The sequence below is a fragment of the Coturnix japonica genome, chromosome 22 (assembly GCF_054131305.1).
Source record: "Coturnix japonica strain WE chromosome 22, WE-NBRP24, whole genome shotgun sequence".
In the NCBI taxonomy this organism is placed as follows: domain Eukaryota; kingdom Metazoa; phylum Chordata; class Aves; order Galliformes; family Phasianidae; genus Coturnix; species Coturnix japonica.
In genome coordinates, this window is record NC_140684.1 from 1,894,167 (window position 1) to 1,914,746 (window position 20,580).

The 20,580-nt window shown below is 40.6% G+C and overlaps 2 protein-coding genes across 9 annotated transcripts in view; one reads left to right on the forward strand and one right to left on the reverse strand.

Annotated features, from left to right (window-relative positions):
* Nucleotides 1-20,580, forward strand: part of XAF1 (XIAP associated factor 1) — a 35,122-nt gene that overhangs the window by 5,691 nt on the left and 8,851 nt on the right. For 3 of the 5 annotated variants that reach the window (XM_085521852.1, XM_085521847.1, XM_085521851.1), the window contains exon 2: nt 15,919-16,018. The exons of the other annotated variants lie outside the window; for them this stretch is intronic. The gene's annotated coding sequence lies outside the window, so the exon portion shown is untranslated. The remainder of the gene's footprint in view (nt 1-15,918; nt 16,019-20,580) is intronic. 5 annotated transcript variants of the gene reach the window in all.
* On the reverse strand, nt 266-19,850 carry SLC13A5 (solute carrier family 13 member 5). Of its 4 annotated transcripts, XM_015881212.3 has the most exons (14): nt 19,832-19,850; nt 18,496-18,595; nt 17,060-17,167; nt 14,205-14,333; nt 13,257-13,393; nt 11,850-12,064; nt 10,596-10,767; nt 9,033-9,155; nt 8,291-8,503; nt 7,441-7,562; nt 7,032-7,150; nt 5,630-5,791; nt 4,216-4,353; nt 266-3,524 (listed from the first exon to the last, which is right to left on the reverse strand). In XM_015881212.3, the coding sequence occupies exons 3-14, from the start codon at nt 17,162-17,164 to the stop codon at nt 3,396-3,398; spliced, it is 1,764 nt and encodes a 587-aa protein (XP_015736698.1). In that variant the 5' UTR covers nt 17,165-17,167; nt 18,496-18,595; nt 19,832-19,850; the 3' UTR covers nt 266-3,395. The 4 variants fall into 4 exon arrangements, 3 of the variants coding, with proteins under 3 accessions (XP_015736698.1, XP_015736699.1, XP_015736696.1); XM_015881213.3 differs by lacking the exon at nt 19,832-19,850 and having other exon boundaries at nt 17,060-17,164; nt 18,496-18,590; XR_014936419.1 differs by lacking the exons at nt 18,496-18,595; nt 19,832-19,850 and adding an exon at nt 5,237-5,385 and having other exon boundaries at nt 3,067-3,524; nt 17,060-17,320.

The following is a 20,580-nucleotide window of genomic DNA, read 5'->3' on the forward strand; positions in this document are numbered from 1 at the left end:
TTGCTCTTATTGATCTAACTCACATATATAGACAGTTGTGGATGGAAAGAGTAAAGGGTAAGCTCTGAAACAAGGCATCGTAAGACAGCTGAGGTTAAGGGGCTACTCAGGAAAGTGTAAATTGTTGGGTTTTTTTCCCCAGCTTTTGTTAAAAAAGGAGCTGAAGCCTCCACCACCTTCAGAGGAAATTTTATTTTTAACCCCATGACCAGGAGAAACTGTTGAAGAAAAATTCATATTTGTTCCAGAAATAATCAATGCTTAATTGAAAAATAGTATTAATTTTATTTCTGATGGAAAACTTGGTATTCAGCTTGCTTGCCAAAATATTTGTGAAGACCCAACCCACATTATTGTTCACAAAGAATCATTCACACATGTTGGCTGTTCTGGTATCTGGTACACTCAGTTCTGTCAATGGTATGGACTGGCTATAAAATAATGTTTGGCTCATCAATAAAATAATGTCTTAAGAGGCTCATATTCTGACCTGGATGAGTATGAAAACTCGTTGAGAAGATGCATGCTGAAAAAGACCAGAATAATTTAATTTGGGTAAATAAACACAGAAAGGATAACTTTTTTTTTCTTACAGGAGGAATGGCCTCTTTCTTATGATCAAAACAGACAATCTACACTTACGCTGTAACTGACGTGCAGTTGACACAGTGCCACAGGAAAACAAACAAACAATGACACCTATATGGACAAGAAAATATTTTTCCTCTATTCAAATCTATTTTTAAAAAGCTGCCAAATACATTGTTTTTTAATCATCTTACAGCAAATGACTTTCCAAATGACCTCCAAATATCCAGCGCTGTAGTTTTGTCACATCACACATGATAAAACAGGAAGTATTTGCTGGTTCAGTATGGCTGACTAACCTGTACTAAGTTAAGTCCACACTAAGATCCTCCCATGCTTTCTTTGTGCTTTGGTGGTCAATGCTTTGAAGTTGGAGGAAAAGGGATTATTTTATGCTACCATCTAAAGACAACTTGTACGTAAAGCTGAAAGACTTTGATTAGAAGAAAAATAACTGCCATGTAAGATGAGGAAGTCTAATGATACTTATCCTGTAGTGCTGGAAGACGAATGTAACCTACCTCCAGTGACAAAGCAATTGTCTTTGTGTTACCTATTGTAAATAACACATTTATTTACTCAGGCACAGGAGCAGGACGACATGCATGCTTGATACTGAAGAAAAATGTGTTTGCGCCCATTATTCTGTAGACTTTGTGCAAGTATATTTCTTTAAAAACTGCTGTGTTTCTTAGATTCCTATCTTGCAGTGTATACTTTGGTTCTGCCTGAGCGTTTTCAAAGGTGGAAACTCAGGTTATCAATTAGTTGATGAAAGGAAGCACTGATTCGTAGGTCTGAAGATAGTTAAAGCAGTGTTGAAATCTCTGCTTTGCACTTATTTTCTATGGTGTGTACCACTGTGGACCTTACTGGAGCAATACTATACTACAGTGGAAGGTAATGCAGAAACAGGTGGTCTGCTGTGTCAGACAGGAGAAAATCTGTGCCAGATAGAAGACAGTCCTAGCAATATTTTAGTTGCCTGACTCTAATTCTGCAATTTGCCATTTAAATTGAATATCCATCATTTATAAGATGTCATAAGGATGTCTCAGAGGGAAATACTTGAGATCAGAAAGGCAACAAGGTGACACATCAAGTGTACCACATTTATAATAAAGTCAGAGTTCTTTCTTTAATTTACCATAAGTACTTTCCTCCCTGATCTGGCACTTCTGTCAGTAACTCACCCACTGTAACCATTGCTGAAAACAACACATTTGTTTTCTACTTGCACAACAACAGAAGAAAGCTCTTCCCTAGCTGAGAGGAGGACACTTTCTCCTCTTCAAAATACTTTCAGAACATTCCTTTCTGTAAAAAGGAGGGGAAATACCTGTCCTACACCTTCAATCTGAAACCATTTTTGGAGGAATCTGGGTCTATATAAATTGAGACAGACAAGCTCAATGTTACACAATGGTCCACACAAGGACCATTGTTGCAAGAGTGAAGATGAACACTATGAAGTTTCTTGCAGTGATGAAATGTCCTTGTATTATGAGGACTATCAGCAAAACAAGTCACTTTCTCAGGTGCAACTGTAGATACCTAGTTGCAAGTTGGCATTAAGTAATGATTTCCAAAGCACAGAAGGTGCTTAGTTGGTTCTGGCTATACTTTAAATGAAGACTGTGATAACTTTCAGGTGGTGGTGACCAATACTTGTGACCAAGCCATTTCTTGGCACTAGATCCGCTCTTTTGCTTAGACAAACTTTGCAAGTGTTTATCCACATGTCCCAGCATTCCATGGAAGAGGTATGAGGCTGCACCATATGCAGCCAGCTGGAACAGAGCTGTTGGAGGTACCAAGAACAGTGGTCAGTGGAGAGTTTATAGTGTCCAGCACCTTGAAAGACCATAGAAGACAAAAGCAAGAAACGAAAATCATTACTGAAGTTTTCTGCTCAGAAGAGCATCTAGTGATCTTGTGAATATATACTTGACTCACTTTTAAAGACAAAACATGAATATTTTTACAGTTATGTAAAGAACATTCATGTTAATAACAACAGCAAAACTGTTGAATATTCTACACACATTACAGTGCTAGAGGCCAGATGCTGCTTTTTTTTTTTTCCCCCCCTCACGGTGGAAAACTACCTTTGAAGTTCACCCTTATTTCTTCACAACATCCTATGAGGTAGATAAGTACTGTATCATCTTTTCAGAATGGGAAACAGACAAAAAGAGGTAAACTGACTTGCTTGAGGTTGTACAGCAAATCCAGAAACAAAACTTTAGTCATGACAAGGTAATGAAAAATATTTGCATGTTGACTTGGAAAGAGTCTGCCAGAAGTCTGAGTCCAGACTAAAATATTACAAACTTTACACTAAATAAGTGACATCAGGAATTTCTGTTCAGCTGCTGACTTGTTGATATCTGTAGCAGTTAATGAATTGTCAGCTCTTAACTGGATCCAGTGACAATGATTTACAAGAACATACCAGTGATAAAATAGTCCAAACTATTTGATACAACAGCTTACTCACTCTTTATTAAATAAAATTAGATAAATTCTAAATCTTGACCTTGGTTGAAAATGCAGTGAATCACTTGATCATACTTATGATCCAAACATACCATCCTTAGGGTTGCATAATTAAACAGCACATTTGTCTCCAGCAAGACTGTAATGAGTTTGTTCATACTTGATCTGATGCGTGACTCCCAGAAGGTAGCACCTAACACTGGATCTGAAACGGCAACAAGGCTCTATATATTGCTTCAGGCAATAGGGAGTAGGATTAAGGGGTCTTTCCTTGTATAACATATGAATTCTTCATTGTTCTTCATTGCTCACTGATTAGTTGTGCTGTTTGCCCACGTTGGGAATGTGTCCAGCTCAAATATAGGTCTTCCCCATGTGTTGATTGCCAGTGTGATACAGAAGACTCCAATGATATTCATTACTATTCCAGACCTAACCTAGAAGGATGAAAATTCAAACCAACAACCAAAAATCAGCACAGCAAATTATAGCAAGACATATTTGTACAAAACAAACAAACAAACAAAAACCATGGTCAAATTAAAGCAAATAAAATAGCCACAGTACCCAATGCCCTATGTTCTTGCTTAGGTAGAAATACCAGGGAACACACTGTCCAAAGCCTTTGAATGCTTTGCTCTTCAACAGGTCTAGGAGATTTAATAGACTATCAAGAAGTTGTTCTTACTAGTTAAAGAGTAGCTTCCGTGCCCTTCAAGTCTTCAGTCAGAAAACTGATCATTTTTGGATGTTCAGCACAGAATGTGGTACTGTGTGATCCACAGGCAACCAGAAGACCAAAGTCCAGGGCAACTGGACTTGTTACCTTCAAGCTTTCAGCACTTTTATCTACCTTTGCAAAAGCCCCAGAAGACACTGGAAAGCACCAGCTGCATTTTAAGCCCTTTGTGTTTAAGAGACTTATACTTGCAAGGTTTGAATTTCAGTTGGACCAGACAGTATGTCTGCCAAAGTCTATGAGAAAGGTAATGTTGCTGCAGAGATGCAAATCTTTGCAGCAGTAAAGAGGAAGGCAAATATTAGGCCAAGAAAATTAAACTCTTGTCATATTTCAGGGGAAGTACAATGGAGAGCTTCAGATGAGAGACCAGGCAGTTATCAACTTACCATGTCCAAAACCCGGATATGGCCATAGGAAAACACTATTGCATTTGGAGGTGTTGCAACAGGCAGCATGAAGGCAAATGAAGCGCTCAGAGTACCCGGCAGCATAACGTACAAAGGGTGGATCTTGACAGATGTGGCCTGCAACAAAACAAAGACAATTATCAAGCTAGAAGGTTTTGGTTTTTTTTTGTTTTGTTTTGTTTTGTTTTGTTTTTAAAAAGCACCAAAAAAAACCACCAAACCCACATTTCCCAGACCTCTGAGACACACAGGTTCAGTTAATTCCCTGGTATTACAACACCAGAGTAATTTTCAAGCATTTTATTATGGAATCTACACGTGCTTAAAGATAACTTTGGTTTCTCTCTCCCGCAGTACTTAAAAGAGTGCTTGATTCTTTCTCATTGCTCTATGGTATAATTTGGAGTTCTGGTCAAAATTACCCAGCAATCTTTTCTTTGACCTTGGACTGCATTTTTAGAGTGTTTGCTGGGTTAATACAAGGATGGAACTATAATTACAAAGCATGGAGAGTAACACTTTTAGACGTTACATAAACTTTGTGGGACTCAGAACTGCAGTGACTAGGAGCACAGCACCTTTATTTGGCAATTCAATCCTGATGAAATAACTTAGAATAAAGTGGCTGTACTTTCCGAGTTAAATAACAAAATATCCTATCCTTTTTTTCCTTCATGCTTGCATTTCCATTCTGGTTAGAAAAGGCAGGACTTGCAACTGCTTTTACAGCAAAACTTACCAGGTTTTCCTCCCTAAGGTTTAAAAATGTTCTGTCTTAATACAGAAAATGATGTATTTTTAGAGATCAAGCCAACCACTTCCTGTGTTCTAGTGTAAATGATGAAGATAAAGGAACCATCCAAAGGGATGAATAGAAGAAAGTGGTGGATATCTTTTTTTTGTTTGGTTTAGATTTTCCAGTTCTGAGTTGATGGCTCAAATATAAAGTGATCCAAAATAACTGATGTAGTGTGATCTGTATTAAAAAAGTGACTCTCACTTCACTTTCTCCACAGCCAAGGAGCATTCCTTCTGGCAGGCTTGAAGTGGCTTCCTGAATTAGCTTCTTGCCCCAATAAGCCAGTATCTCAGACTTCAGATGTATGGACAGGACAAAGACTGGTTGAAGTCTGCATTCTCACTGCCCATCTGCTTACAACATTATAAACATAGCAGTAATGTTAGGGATATAAATTTGACTCTGTCTACCAACACTAGATTAAGTCACTGTCTATTAGAATATACTGTCAGATGGACTATTTCATTGCTGGATTTCAGAGTGACATTAGAGCAAAATTCAAGATAGTAAATATGATGTTGCTTTGCCACTAGAGACTGTCTGTTTACTCCTGATCTGTCAGTTAATAGTATAACAAGATTTAAGTAATCTTACCATGGATGAAAAGACAGGTAGGAAGAGGGTGGCTGTGGCAACATTACTGGTGCATTCAGTGAAGACAGCTATAATAAGGGAAAGTACCGTTGCAATGGACCAGGGTGGAATAGATCCTAATGGAGTCATCTGATGACCCAGCCAAGCTGAGAGTCCAGAGTTCTGATAAGAGAAAAAAAGTATTCCTTTCAGTGAGGTTTAGACTCCCTGGCTTGGGAGCAGAAACTCATTATGTGTAATGTTCCTAACAGATAATGCTAAATGGCTCCTGAATTATATAACCGCCCCTCATGAAAGCACAATGATCTGTCACAAACGCTAAAAAGAATTCATTGCCAACTGGACATAACACTCAGCCACACTTCTCTGATTTTCCTAAAACCCAAATACTTGTTCATGTTTTGGTTATTTATTTCTTTTCTACTAAGCAGAAATAATTATTGTGGGACTACTGCAAATACTTAATGAACCACTCACAAGGTTCCTAGAATGAATTTTTAATGTTTCTGAAGATAATGATGCTGTATGAATATCCTATGTTATGAATAGACAGCAATTGAATCAAAGAACTTACAGAGCCTTTGACTTGATAGCTTGTAGTCTTCCAGAACTTTAACTTTGTACATATGGTGAATGTAGATGAATGTAACAGACCAGAGCTTTAATTTACCCCATTGTTTAAAAACTGTGTAGGCACAAAACTTAGATCTGAATACAAGCTTCTCTAAAGCATGACACTCTTGTTATCTAAGGCTACGACCTAGGATGCGTCTTAGTACAATGAAGTAGAGAGCATAGTTTGCCTCAAGATCCCTTCCTGTTTGTGGAATTCAGCTGCCTTTTCTGTGAATTCATAAGCACAGGATTAAACAATGGGCTTATGGAGTACAGCATATTGCCTAGCAACAGCCAGTCACAATAGATTCAAGAAATCCCACTGTGTATGATTGTTTGAAAAATATCTTCTCACAATCATTTTCTTCCTGAACTGTTCAGAAATAGTTTGGTTTAAATCTGAAGATTAATGTCCTTTGAACAAACCTCAAATGGTTCTGGGAAGCTTTTAAATGTTATTTATGCTCCTATTTTTTTCTAGTCAGGGATGGGATCAGAATGACAATACAAATAAGAAAAGCTACTCTTTTTGTCTGTGCAGCCAATGAAGGTCCCAAGACATCCAGGGCTTAGATAAATTTGACAAACTTGATCAGTGCATGCAAGTTCCTGAAAAAGAGTCAGAAATATTCACCTTTCCTCTTAATTTTTGCTAATTTTTATCTACCTCCAGATGCAAACATTTCTAGTGAGTTTGGCTTTGAGTGTATGCCCAGTGATACAGGACCAGAAAGCAAACCAGACAAGTCCACCTCTGAGTTAGAGAAAAATAAATATCAGAACATACTGCACTTGCATCAGCCAAAGCAAAACCTCCTCCCAGCAGCAGCACAATGCTCCAGGGCATCTTCCTCTGAACCACATTCCATTCTAGCAGTGGGGCTGATAAAAATGGCTTTTTAATATCTGAAGTGAGAAATAAAAAGCAGAATATATTTCAGGAGAGTGAAACCAATTTTGTCTCCAGTTTTTTAAGATACAAGGGAAAGATACAGCAGGCAGAGGTATGTTACTGACAAACCTGCACATGTAAGAGTAAGGATAACACATACAAACAGGGAGCTTGCCCCAGCCCTGCGCAGGATGTTTGTAAAATGAGGTACCCTGAAGAAATGCATGCAAATCAGGAGTATGTTTTTTCCATGTTAGCTGGAATGGGGTAACTTTCACAACATTACAATGCCTCTTTTAAATACCTTCTTCAGTCTGTTCAGTGTCAGACATGCTTGAATTCCAGCCTATGAATTTGGGTTTATTAGCAGGAAGGATAAACAGTAGCAGGGCAATAAACACAGCAGGAGCAGAATCAGTGATATATCTAAAGAAGAAAAGAGAAAATAGCTTAGAAAATAAGACATCTGTCTTCCAGAAGATGCCTGCCTTCCAGCATTGAAAACAATGTTCCTTGTCATTCTGCTTGGGGCCTATATATTAGCAAAACAGATTGCTAGCTCCTGACTTATCCTTAGGTTATTACCCTTAGGTATCTTAGACCTGCCACAGCAAAAACATCATAAATGAAATTAGCACACAACTAATCAAAATCACGTACGAAAATAACCTCCATGGGCAGGGTTACCTCTCTCGGAGGAAGTCAAGACTCAAAGCCTGTATTCCAGTGATTTGCAAGAAAATTACCTGAAAGATTTTCCTGTTGCACATTTTATGTTCTTAATATGTAATTCATTTCCCAGGCATTTCAATGCATGTTTTTTTTTTTTAGAGATGATAGTACCAAATACTTAAACACCACAGCTAATCATAACTCATACAAAGAAAACACTGCCACGTACAGAAGTACAGAAGCATGACATAGGCAAGCACTGCAGAATTTTATCTTCCTTTCTGAGGCTCAGCTTGCTCAATGTCCCAGTCCTCAGCCTTCATTGCAATCCAAACTGTCAGTTTGTAGATCTCATGCATAAGAGGATTCAGCCCAACAAACAAATTCAAATATGGTTGGAATGAACAGTCAAAACGGAATAAGAGAATGGGAATCTGATTCCCATCCAGGGAAGTACAGAATGAAAAAACCTCAAAACTTACTTTTCTCCTTCTGGGAAGAGCCTGCTAGCCCAGCCTTTTACAAAGCCGGGGTGTCTGGAAAACCACAAGAGAACCAGCAGAGCAAACATTATGAGGACATTGAATTCAGCATAAGAGATAGGGCCTAATTTCTTCATTTCTGCTTTCAGCACGTTGTATGCAGCTTTTTCTTTAGCAGTTCTCACTGTCCCACATCCCCAGCTTTTTTTAAAGCTTTAAGAAAAGGGAGAAGAAAACACTGTAAGCATTAACACACTACAGGAATTTACCATGCTTTCCACACTGAAGCTGTTCCTTCTCCAGACAGGCACAGACTAAAGCAGAGGGCAGGAACAGATAAATGGTAGCAGTGTCACAGTATTTCACATGCACATGCCAAATTTCACAGAAAATTGGAGTCTATGAATGGATGTAAGTCTCTCCAATTTGGTACAACCTAGTATGAAAAACCCAGTGTTGAATCGAGGGCAGCAAAATATATGCATGCTCTTCTAGGACTGAAATTCTCAGATTTTAAATTGAAAAATACAGTTCTATTGAACATTAAGAATGTCTTCTACTTCTGCATTGCTGTGACTGCCCTAACATAAAAAGCTTCCAGATTTCAAAAGTATGAAATGCAACAGCTCCCAGTTACAGAATGAATAACCTGTCAGTGCTTTTGTTTTATCTAGAAACTTGTGAGCGACCTGATCTGCATTAGCTGAGTGGTTTACATGATATGATGTAGTTAAATGCTTACTTGAATCCCATGAAAGAGCACTGGAGCCAAAGCCAAGCTAATACCAACATCAGAATCATGTTTGGGAAGGCAAACCCAAACCAGGAAGCAAAATTCACAACATCATTATTGTTGGGGAATAACCTGAAAAGAAAAATACTTTCTGTATTAACCTCAAAACATTCAGTAATCTGCCCTCAATTATGTTTTGGTGACAATTAGACATGTAAATTCAGGACAACCATTACTAGTAATCATAAGCAATACTCACTGCCTAACTGAATAGAAAGGCAGATCTGGATCTCAGAAGAGAACTTAAAAGATACTCTGATAATCTTCCCTACATTCTACTTTAAAGCAAACAGGAGCTCGTGCATATATTTTAGGTCACAGTAAGACAAGCACTGTTGAAAGATCTCTACATCTGTTCATTTATTCCATGATGTGATGTTTTTCCCCCTCTCCCTTCATAATTGTAATAGGAGAACAAGAATTTCCTTTTGAAGTTAATAGCTGCACTTCTGCTCACTTCAGTAGAAGACAAATAAAGCAGCCAGAATTTTATTAACAACAACTTTCTGTTCTTCCCCACACTGGAGAAGAAATGGCAATAGCAAATTTTCAGCTGGGTGATAAAACCAATGGATAATGTAGCTGCTGCAGCTTAATTACTCCAGTAGAATGATGGAATGTTTATCAACTGTTGTGGAGCCTGCAGAATTTCCACTGCAAAAAAAGATTGCATCTAAATTAATTTCTATAGCAATTGGACAGATCAATACAATGGGAAAGGTGTTTCAACAAAGGTGTGATGACAGAAGGACCAGCATACTAGAAAAGCACTATAAAAGAAGGGAAGAATATTGCTCGCCCATATCAGATGATTCTAGGTTCACAAGGGAAAACTCCACCGAAGAGGGATCTCCAGAAAGAAACCTTTCCCCAGTGGCAGCCAGCCCTCAAACGAGGTCTAAAAGAGGTGCAGCCAGGCTCCACCCCTTCCTGTCATACAGGTGAACTGCCTTTACCTGTGCCCCCAGGTCTGACCCTAGGTGCTCAATCAGTGGTTCAGGCCACGACTCCAACAGTGCCCATCTTAGAAAAGATTATTTTGCAGATAACTCCTTTCTGTTACAACAGTATCTGTATAGTTTACACAGCCACAGGGTGGAGAAATAATAATACAACAGTGGCTAAACTATTCTTACATCTTTTCAGTGTGTTTATGAGAAGACTTAATCATACATTCTTCTCAAGATCCTCACTGCAGTTGCACTGTTCATGTGCCACATTTTACTTGAAAAGGAGGAGGCAGAAGAACCAGTCTCTCATACTCAGCCATCCGTCTGTCAATTATTAGCAAGAATTTCTAAGTTTCTCAGGAGATCTATAGTACCATCATACAGCTACCTAAAAGGTGCTGGAGCAGAAAAATAAGGCCCATCGCTTTACACACATTTCTTATTTTCAGTTCATCAGCTGGTTACTTAGTAGTTTAACAACTGAAATGGCTACTATTACTTTAATATGTCGGTCACAAAACTGTACAGCATTAAAAGTAAAGAAACAGCAAGAATGACTTACTGATTCATCTGGCCTTTCAATACCATGTTTGGCCCTGTTCCAGTCAGTGTTGCAGTTCCTCCAATGCTAGCAGCATAGCACACACACAGTGTCATTCCCTTACATATACGTTTCTTCATTTTCTTTTCCTCAGAAGATCTGGTGCCATCAGGAACTTGTCCGTTGCTTATGACTAAACACAAAGAACATGACTTGCCTCAGGTGAAGTTAGGGTCAGGGCCTGGAGACTCAGTTCTTCCACTTAATTTTCTTTTAAAACCCCACAGAATAATTCCCCAAATATTTCAGGATTGTGTTCATGAGGTGCTGAGGATAAAGGCTGATAGTCTGGCTCTACATTATCCAAGGATGCTGTTGCCCATTTTGTTGCCACAGTTTCTAAACAGCAATTTCCTATTTCACATAGAGGCTTACCATCACCCAGAAATTGTAATTACGAGAATCCTTTCAATACCACAGTAAGAACCCAAGAAAGTTTAGCAGCTGCAACTATGACAGAAAAACAACATCAAAACAAACAACAACCAAAACAAATAAACAAAACAAAGCAAATAAACAAAACAAGTAAACAAAACAAAACAAAAAAAAAAACCAAAAAAACACCCCAAACACAATTCTGGCCTGGCACAAACACAGTTCTGGCCTGGCACAAACTGTTTTGATCAGTGTGAAATTTTGCTGCTGTGCCCATTCTGCTCTGAGATTAACAATTTAATCCTTAAGTCTGACTGGACTGAGTGAGACAATGAATTTATAGCAATTACAAACAATTCAACAATAGCCATAGGTATTCTTCACTCAAATTTGCTGCTTTCATTGCATGTTATAGGTAAATTAATCAGCAAAGCCAAGTAGCTCCTTCTAAGTATACAGAAAAACAGCAAAATGAATATCTCTAGTCTAAGTGCAGAAGTTTTTTAGACTCAAGAGTAAGCACAAAAAATCAGCATTGACATATTACAAGATTATACAACTGTTTGAAAGCTAGCAATGAGAAAACCTACAGAGCACTCTCTGATCTAGCAGATCGTGGCTGATCGAACTAATTCAGTGAAATCACATCTCCATGAAAATCCCCAAGACAATTCTTCCTTCTCTGAATGAGAAAGGCATCACAGATTGACATATAGTAGTATTTAATAACATAGCCCTCTGTACTTGCACAACAGAGCAGTGAAATTGGAGGGACTGAATATATAAGCTCTGAGTTTACAAATTCCTTGGAATCAACTAATTCCTTTGGCAGGCCCTTACCCTGCACTGGAGTGGGATCTGATGCATTCTTTTCCTCCAGCTCAATCACTGTATTTGTTTGGCCAGTTGCTTGCTCCATCATGGTCACATCATTCTCTGTGTTGTCCATTTGATCCAGGACAGCCTGAACAATGGGAACCATCATAGCAGTGGTAGCTGTGTTACTTATCCACATGGACAGGAAGGCAGTGACTATCATAAACCCCAGCATGAGGCTGAAAAGAGAGAAACAAGCAGAGGAGAAAAGAGGAGAAATCAGACACTGCTAGGCTTTGTAGTTAGAGAGCGTAATTTAGAGAGCAGACTCCAGAAAGAGATGTGTGTAGTCTCTGATAATACAAAGCAGGGACAGATCCCCTCCTAGCTCTGCCATCTTCACTGAAAGAATTCAAGAAAGGCATGTGTGCATGATCAAGTTTGCACCATCTTGTTCCCAGTAGCAAGAACCCAGAATTTATGAAATGGCAGCTCTGTAGAAGTGAACTATAAAACTGTGTTGCTTCCCTGACTATTGTCATTATGTCTAAAAACTGCTTTTGCATCTTGTAAACTTAGCTTTATCTGCAGATGCAAACTAATGGATACTGGACACTCTTCACCACCACCACCACCTTTGCAACGCTTCTGCCTGTGTAACTGGTACCACTTAAGCATGACAGAAAAAGCACGTGGCTTTAAGTGGGGTCCATGTCTCCATTCACACAGACGTTGGTGGGGATCCTGCCTCACTGATGACTTCAGGTCATGTTAAAAGGATTTCACAGGAACTGTGAATGCCAGCACATACAATAATAGGTCAGCTGGGTAGCAACAGTACAGGTGAAGCCACAGCTTTGTAGTTGTGCAGAGATTCAGCCTAAAACAAGAAGGAAGAGAATGATTTATCTCACTTGTCTTTAGAGAGGAAGGAACAGGTATTTGGATTCCACTCAGATATTTACTGCTTTGAAGCTGATAAACACTTTTTGTGCATGAATCATTTGCCGCATTATAGACAAACCTTTTCCTTTTTGACAACTATACCGACAGTCTAGATATTTGAAACAGAAGTGAATGCTTGTGTTTTGAAAACTGAATTCCACTGAATAATCTTATCCAAGAATCAAACCATGAACCCAATGGGAAATATGAGAGACTATAGGGACTGCTGCTGACATAGAACTGAAAGTATTTTCATGCCACTGAAGTCAGTTAGCAAACTTGCAATCACAGGCGCCCTTCCATTAATGATGTTTTTGGCTGAGGGGTAAATAAACTGTTTCTGCAGAAGACTTTGTCACTGGAAACTCAGTGTAAGTGCAGCAAAAGAGCTTCTTGGAGCTTCCCTCCTCTGCTGACTCTTGAACACCATACCTAGGTCTCTGCTGAACTGACACAGGTAAAGAAAAGTTAATGTAACAATCTTACAGTGCAGGCTTCACCCCAAGCATCAGCAGGACTCTCAGTGCAATCCTTTTGTGAAGATTCCACCGTTCAACAGAAATTGCAACAATCAGCCCTCCAACAAAGAGCATATTTGTGTCATTTAGATACTGCAAGCACACCTGTAAGATAAAGAAGATAGATCAGGGGACCAAACCTTGCCTCTTGCTAGTTTCACTAGTATTTCCTGCCTTCCTCTCAAAGCCATTTAGTGCACCAGGCCTCAGCCCCACACTCTCAGAAAGAGCAGTGACAGCCTAAGAACTGCCTCCAGATTCCAGAACTCTTGATTCCCTTTTTTAGTGCTGAACAGCCTAAACCGAAAAAAAAACCATCAAGATGGGTAGAAGCTCAAAGTATTATGTAGGTACCAGAAATGCTAAGCTCCAAAATAGATTTCCCAGCACCTCTAACAACCTCACCCATCCTTACTAGTTAGCTGGCCAATAGTAAACCTGGGCTACAGTACCTAAATGTAGTGTCTCTAGCTCGGGCTAAAGCACTACCCTACCACTAGTACAAACAGCCAATTATCCTGTAGCAGCATGAGCTTCAAAGGGGACACAGTGTACTTGCTGGCATTGTACTGTCTATTCTGCCAGAGGAAGTTTGTCTCATGCATTCTGAAATCTCTCAGAAGATGTTAGCAATGCTCTGTAATTGGGTGGGTTTTGAACGTACAAACTACTGGCACTACTGGGATGTTTTCCAGCAGGATCCATGCCCAGAGGACATTTCCCTCTACCACCCCAAGCCCCACATCCTTAACATTTTGGGAAAATACATATTTGGTTCAGCATCTTCCCATACCACAACCCTGCTCAACATGTTCAAAAACAGCATCACAGAAATTAAGTGCTTTCCTACCAGTGAGGGATCAGAGCAATGGATTTCCCTTTATCAGATATGGATGGAGTAAGAACAGTTCCTTACTGATTTAGAGCTCTGAACTCCGAGCAGAGGGAAAAATACCACTGGCATTAGGGAAGTAACAGCCAGTGGGATAACTTCAGTGCACCAGTAGACAGCCATGATGATGATGATATACGCACATTTGGCTTCCTGCAATATAATGGAAGACACATATAAGCATAGAAAACTATTCTTACAGATAAGAAACACACTGCTACCTCTTCTAAGTGGACCAAGCATTCAACTGTCTGTAGCTTAATAAGTTACACAGAAATAGGTAGAAGGGACACAAAGATTTAAACTTGTACATTTTAAGTCTTGTTCAGAAGTCAGTTGCATAAAGTCTTTCTGACCATGGTGAGTTTCCTAATGCCTTTACATAAAATGTAGGGCATGAAAAAAAAACAAACTTTCCACAGCTAGGTAAGTATAATGTGCAGTATGCAATTTCCTCTTGGCAGTTGAGGTAGGCAGATTTCACATCCAGGTGCCAAGAATTTTTAACAGTGTTTGAGATTTGGGCATTTCTATTTTTAGTAAATTATTTTTAAATGGATGCCAAAAATGAGTATTTCCTAGTATAAGTGAGTGGACAGGTTGACATTCATGTGTATTTGAATTGAAGCTTGTCTTAGTAATACACTTGAACCCAGAAACTGCATCACTGAACAATTTAGAAATATAACCATAACCCTTTAGATTCATTTATTTACTTAATTTTTTTTTAGCAGTTAAGGACATATGAGATACTAACTTGCTTTCCCAAACCATGCTGTGTCTATCTGATAAGAGGATTCCCCTTGTTGTAACATGACTCTTTATATCATTGGTTACACATTTCTAACCTAGGTTTCCTTGGTTTCTACTTCCAAAATTGTTAGAAGCAAGCATTCATTAGCCTACAGTAAATGGTGTTTTAAAGCTTTAGTTAAAGCATTCTGTTCAGTTTGTTCATATTTAGGGTACGTGTTTGTAGGATCTGATTCTAATGCACAAATAGGACTTTATTGCAAAAATAAATGGCATTAGTGATGTTTTAAAATTGCAGTAAGGTTATATTTATAAACAGGGAGGAGTTGGTTTGTTTTTTTGTTTTTTTTTCTTCCCCCAGGTTTAGAGGAGATTAATTGCAGGTCAGGTTTTGAAAGAAATGTTTCATTAGAGACTAGAAGATATCAGAGAGATCCTATTTTAATTTCTTTCATTGATAAATGTGAGGTGAACTTATGATTGAATTTAAGCTGCACAACAGTAACTAAGTGCAAGAAGAGACTGTAGTTAATTTATTTGACAAGATGAAAGACAAACAAACTACTCTAGGAGAATATTACTTTGAATAAAACAATACAGACAATGCTGGCTTTGTACAGTGAAGAGTCAATAATTTACATGAAGTTAAAAAATACAGTCGTGTTTATAAATTAACTCAACCACAGTCCGTTTGAACAGCCGAAGTTCTGAGATTAAGTAAGTAGCTGTATGCATATCTATCAACGTCTGTGATTTATAGGAATAGTCACAAAGTGTTTCCTTGGTGTGTCTGGATATCCCAGAGCAATCACTATGATTTGTCTTCTCATCGAGAGCTGAAAAGAAGCCACTGATGGAGATGGTACTCTCCCATTGTGTAATGCTGTAATTTACCAGATAAGACTGATGACATGGTATTCGGTATTCCTACAATTACTGGAAAACCGCAGAAATACTCTTTTTTGGTTTTGTTGTTTTCTTCCAGGAGATTGTCCTAGTATTGATCACAATAGTGCCAAACAGACAGAAATTCCTTTCCTCAAGACACCAGCATTAAAGTGAAGAGAGAGGCTGTTATTAGACAGGTAAGACAGAAGGACTGGCAATTCTGTTTGTAAACAAGTTTAAAATACACCTGCACAACACTCCTTCTGTAGTTAAAAATATATGGATCAATACACTCAGAAGAAAGACTGCATTTAGCCCTAGAATAGCTGAAGCCCAAGTTGGCCAAAATACTATAAACAGAGGTTTCACATTTTCCCAAGAACGCTACAAGGTTTTAAAGATAAAATTCTTGGTAGCTCATTCCAGCTTCATGCTACTGTAGCTGCGCTGAAAGCAAAGGAGCTGTGACACCCCTGTCACCAGAGAACGATGGATGTGAGTACTCTATATTCAAACTCATCTTATAATCACTGCATAACACACAGTGCATGGCTTCCTACTGCTCCGCTGGATGAAGAATGGCACTCAGGAGCACTCTTAAAAGCATCGCAGTGTCACAGCAGCGGGCCTGGAGAGCCCAGAAGACCCCGCCTATCAGCCCCCTAATTGCCCACTGACAGCTAATCCTAGGTAACCTGGAGTGCAACTCTACATGTCCGAGCCAACTACTCATATATTTATCTTTGGCTCAAAAAGAATTGTATCCAATTTGCAAGATGGGCTGGAGGGAGCTCAGGTCCTCGCACAGGCATTCCTCTGAATGAGCAAACAAATGGGCACGGGGCTCCTGTCTGGGCTCCTTATGTGAGCACCACTACCGAGCACCAGCACCATTCAGAGCACAAGCAGTAGGACACATCGCTGAGCCCAGGACAGAGACTAACAGTGAAGGAAGTCCTCTGGGACGGGGTGCAGGACGGCGCGACTGCAGCTCCCGCTCAGGTGCCGGAGGAGATACAGTGCTGGGCAACGAGCGGGCAGCACCGCGCGCAGCGTCCGCCCGCCATGGGGGGATCCTCACACGAGGGAGAAGAGGCCGGGTGGGTGCCCCGCAAGCTCCAACCGCACCTGCCTGACGTGCCAGGTCAGGGGCAGCTGCGGGGCTCGGCCCCGGGGGCGGAGAGTGGGTGGGTTCCTTTGGGGCAGGGGGTCCCCGCACGGACCCCGCAGGCACTTACCCGCGTGGGCACAGTTATCGGCAGCGGCAGCAGCAGCAGCGGTGCGAACAAGAGGATAGCGAAGGAGCGGTACCTCAGCAGGGACCGTGGGCACGTCGGGGCCATCTTCTGTGGGGAAACACGGACAGGACGCGAGCGGCGCGGCATACGCTTCCCGCCGCTTTAAGTAGTGGACGGCAGGGCTGCGGCGGGAGGGACATGGCGGGGAGCGGCGCGACCCGCCCGCGCCCTGATGGGACACCGGGTTCGCCCGCGCCCGGACGGGGCCGGGCTTGTGCGGAGCGATGCGGACAGGGCCCACGAGCGGGACTGCGGGCACGGAGATGCCGTCGGGCGCCAGCCCAGCCACCCTGCCCCGCGCCCGCCGCACCGAGTGGGGTCGAGCAGCCCCGCGGTTCCTCCCTCCCACTGGCAGCGCTGGGGGACGCGGAGCTGGTGTTGACGGGCCCTGTCCGACAGCTGGGAGATCTCGGCGAGACCCTGAGCGAGGCCCAATCCACCAGCTCCGTCTGTACGGGGTCCTGTCCATAACGCGGGGCTCCATTCCTCTCTGCAAACAAGGGAAGCAGCTCAATAGCTGTGTTCCAAATTATTACCACAACTGGGAAAATGCTCAGGGAAATCTCTGTTCATAGTGCCTGCAAAAAGCTGCCAGTGGCCACTGGTTCTTCTAGTGCACCTTAGCTACAGGACCAAATGCTGGCCCAGGCTTCTCTAGGTGCTGGGTGCACAGGTTGATGGCAAGGGAGGACCATCTCTCATTCGACAGCAGCTAGGGGCAATGCAGAGTTAATCCTGCAGTGGGGATCTCCCTAAAACAAAGGTCTGTGCAGGCATGCATGGCTGTGTTTCACTGCCTGTTATTTTGTGAGATTTTACCTCCATGATCTGAGTTAAAAATAACTCAGAAAGGTTAACCAAAAAAGTTATCTTAAAGCTGTGGTGTTTCAGTGATTTCTCTACAGTTTGGCCTATACAGAATCAGAAGTGATGGCACTTCTGAGAGGATGGCGGGCACTGTTCACATGGCAGAAAGAAATGATTGGAGTGGAGGGGGGAGGGATTGGGCACTAGACAAAGAAATTGTTGATCATTTTTGCTCTGCTTCTGTGATGACAAAAGCCACCTGAAATGGAAGGCAGCAAAGATGACAATTTGATCCTGTGGGCTCTGTACAGTCTTACAAAGCTTTTATTGTCAGAAATAAAGAATTTCAGATTCTACAGCAAGTAATGGGGAATTCTGACTATAGGTTGCGCTCTTGTCCTCTGTTGAGCAGAGGATCTTGAGTGATTGAAGTTTGAAGCAAGTCACTCCAACGTTACAGTTCTGATTGCAAAAACAATGAATGTTCATTAAGGAAAACTGTAGCCAGCTGGATCTGTACAGATTCCAAATATTCAGACTTTTAGCAGCAATCCCCCTGGGTTACTTACCAACAGAGAGGAAGCTTCACACCAGCACAGAGCTTAGCAGGAAGTGTGGAATCAGCCAAAACCTGCATTCCTGTGTCCAGTCTCCAGTGAAAAACACTCCCTAGTCAACAAAGAAAAAGGACAACAAGCACTTAAATGAGAAAATGGAAGGAGTTAACTCTAGAGGAATAGCAATATGGTTCGCTTTGTCTGACAGACCAGTGTAAATATGACTTACTATCTTCTGCTGTTCATGTACCGAGTGTTTAGCAGAAGGGGGTATATTTGGAAGGAGAAAGGGAGGGATAAATTGAGTTCAGAAAATCTAAATTTATGGCTGATCATTTCCAGCAACTGGCCAAGCTCACCTGATGGCACAACCTGCCCTGGCTGTTTTGCAGTTTCTTAGCTAGCTATATTGGGACTCATTGGACTTTTCGCAATTGATCCAGCAAAAAAATGAACCTGATAAAAGAAGCGGTTTTCTGCTGAGTTAGTGAGCTGAATATATTCAATGAAGTGTTCAGTGACCTCCAGAGCCAGCTCAAGAAACCAGTTATAGCTTGAATGGGTTGAGTAACAGAAGCAGAAACAGTCAGCTCCTTTGAAGACAGCAGGTTCATAGATGAGCTTAGCAACATTGTCAACGACATGTAGAGCCTTGTGATCTTCCTTTTTGTATTACAGATACCAGAACAAATGCCATTTATATACAATGTGAGTCAATGTAAAGAGTTTCACTCAGAAATGGGACACTGCTAGAGGCTCATTAACAAACACTGGCCTGAATTGGTTGTTTGGGTTAGTAGAAGGGGACTATATGTCAAGTCTTCTTGGGAAGCAGAAATTCCAGGATCAACAGTCCAGGTGGAAAATAAGAAAAATGAAAGTTTTAGCATAAGGAGCTACTTTTCTGATTTTTCTTATCACTACATGCCATTCATCCCAATTAGTCTCATTGTTGCTGGAGATGAGTGGTCTGTGGCAAGGATGCATAGAATTACAGATAAATGTATTTTCTGCCTTTAATTCAGATGCTGCCCAAGTATACAAGTACAGTTTGCTTGTTTAAAAAGCAATCTGTTTGATCTAGGTAGCTGCTATTCCTCTCAAGACAAAAACTCTTCAGTTTCATTTTAAAGTTATTTTAGTGTTGCAGGCTCCATGCAACACACAGAGATAAAAAAGATTAACAAAATTGTATTAAATGAGGACTGTAAGACCTCTAATACTTGGCACTGAGAAATAAAAATCAAAACAGCTGATGTTAAGGCATTCTAGGACAGCAGAAAAACATCAGTCTTCCATAGAGCCTTTTGAAAATTTCATTTTAAAAAACAGCTATTGCAGAACTTACCTCTCTGTGCTGCTTGCATTAAAAAGATGCCTAGAAGAGGTCTTGTACAATTATGGTACGCTCTGAAAGTTTGCACAGAATTTAAATTCAAAGAGTTATTTCCAGCATTCAGCAAATATCACTGCTTCCTACTTTCTGCTTTTCCTTCCAATCAGTACTCCCATATCCACTGCCAGTCCACTCTGTTGCTTTAGGAGTATCTTTCAACTAAGTTCCCAGTGGAGCATCTGATATTTTTCCAAGAAAAGCTTTTCAGACTCTGAACGAACAGTCCTTTCAGTACAAACCCTGTACCCAACAACTCTCTACATAAAAGCCCTCATTATGAATATTGAGTCAGTGGGGCTTTCTCAGTCAGCGTGTGTTGCTGATCAGGCATTCTTGACCTAGAATTGGTATTTCTCATATAGTTTGCAAAAAACCCTAAAGCATATTAAAATGTGCACCACATTAAAAAGTAGCATAGACTAACAACTTCAAAAAAGAAAAAGAGTGAAAAAAATAAAGAAAATGACATAAAATCTTTGATTTGGAGCTGGCAATCCTGTAACCTCTCCCTTAGCTGCCATCTCATTAACATATTTGTTCAAAAGACTCTTCTCTGCTTCATTACATAATTTGTATCACAAAATTCATACAGACATTCATTATTCCCAGACCTAGATAATGGCTTACATGTCTGACATGCTTATCTTCTTCCTTTTTTGTTCCCTTTTCTTCCCTGCCCCCCCCCCTCCCCCCCCCCCCCC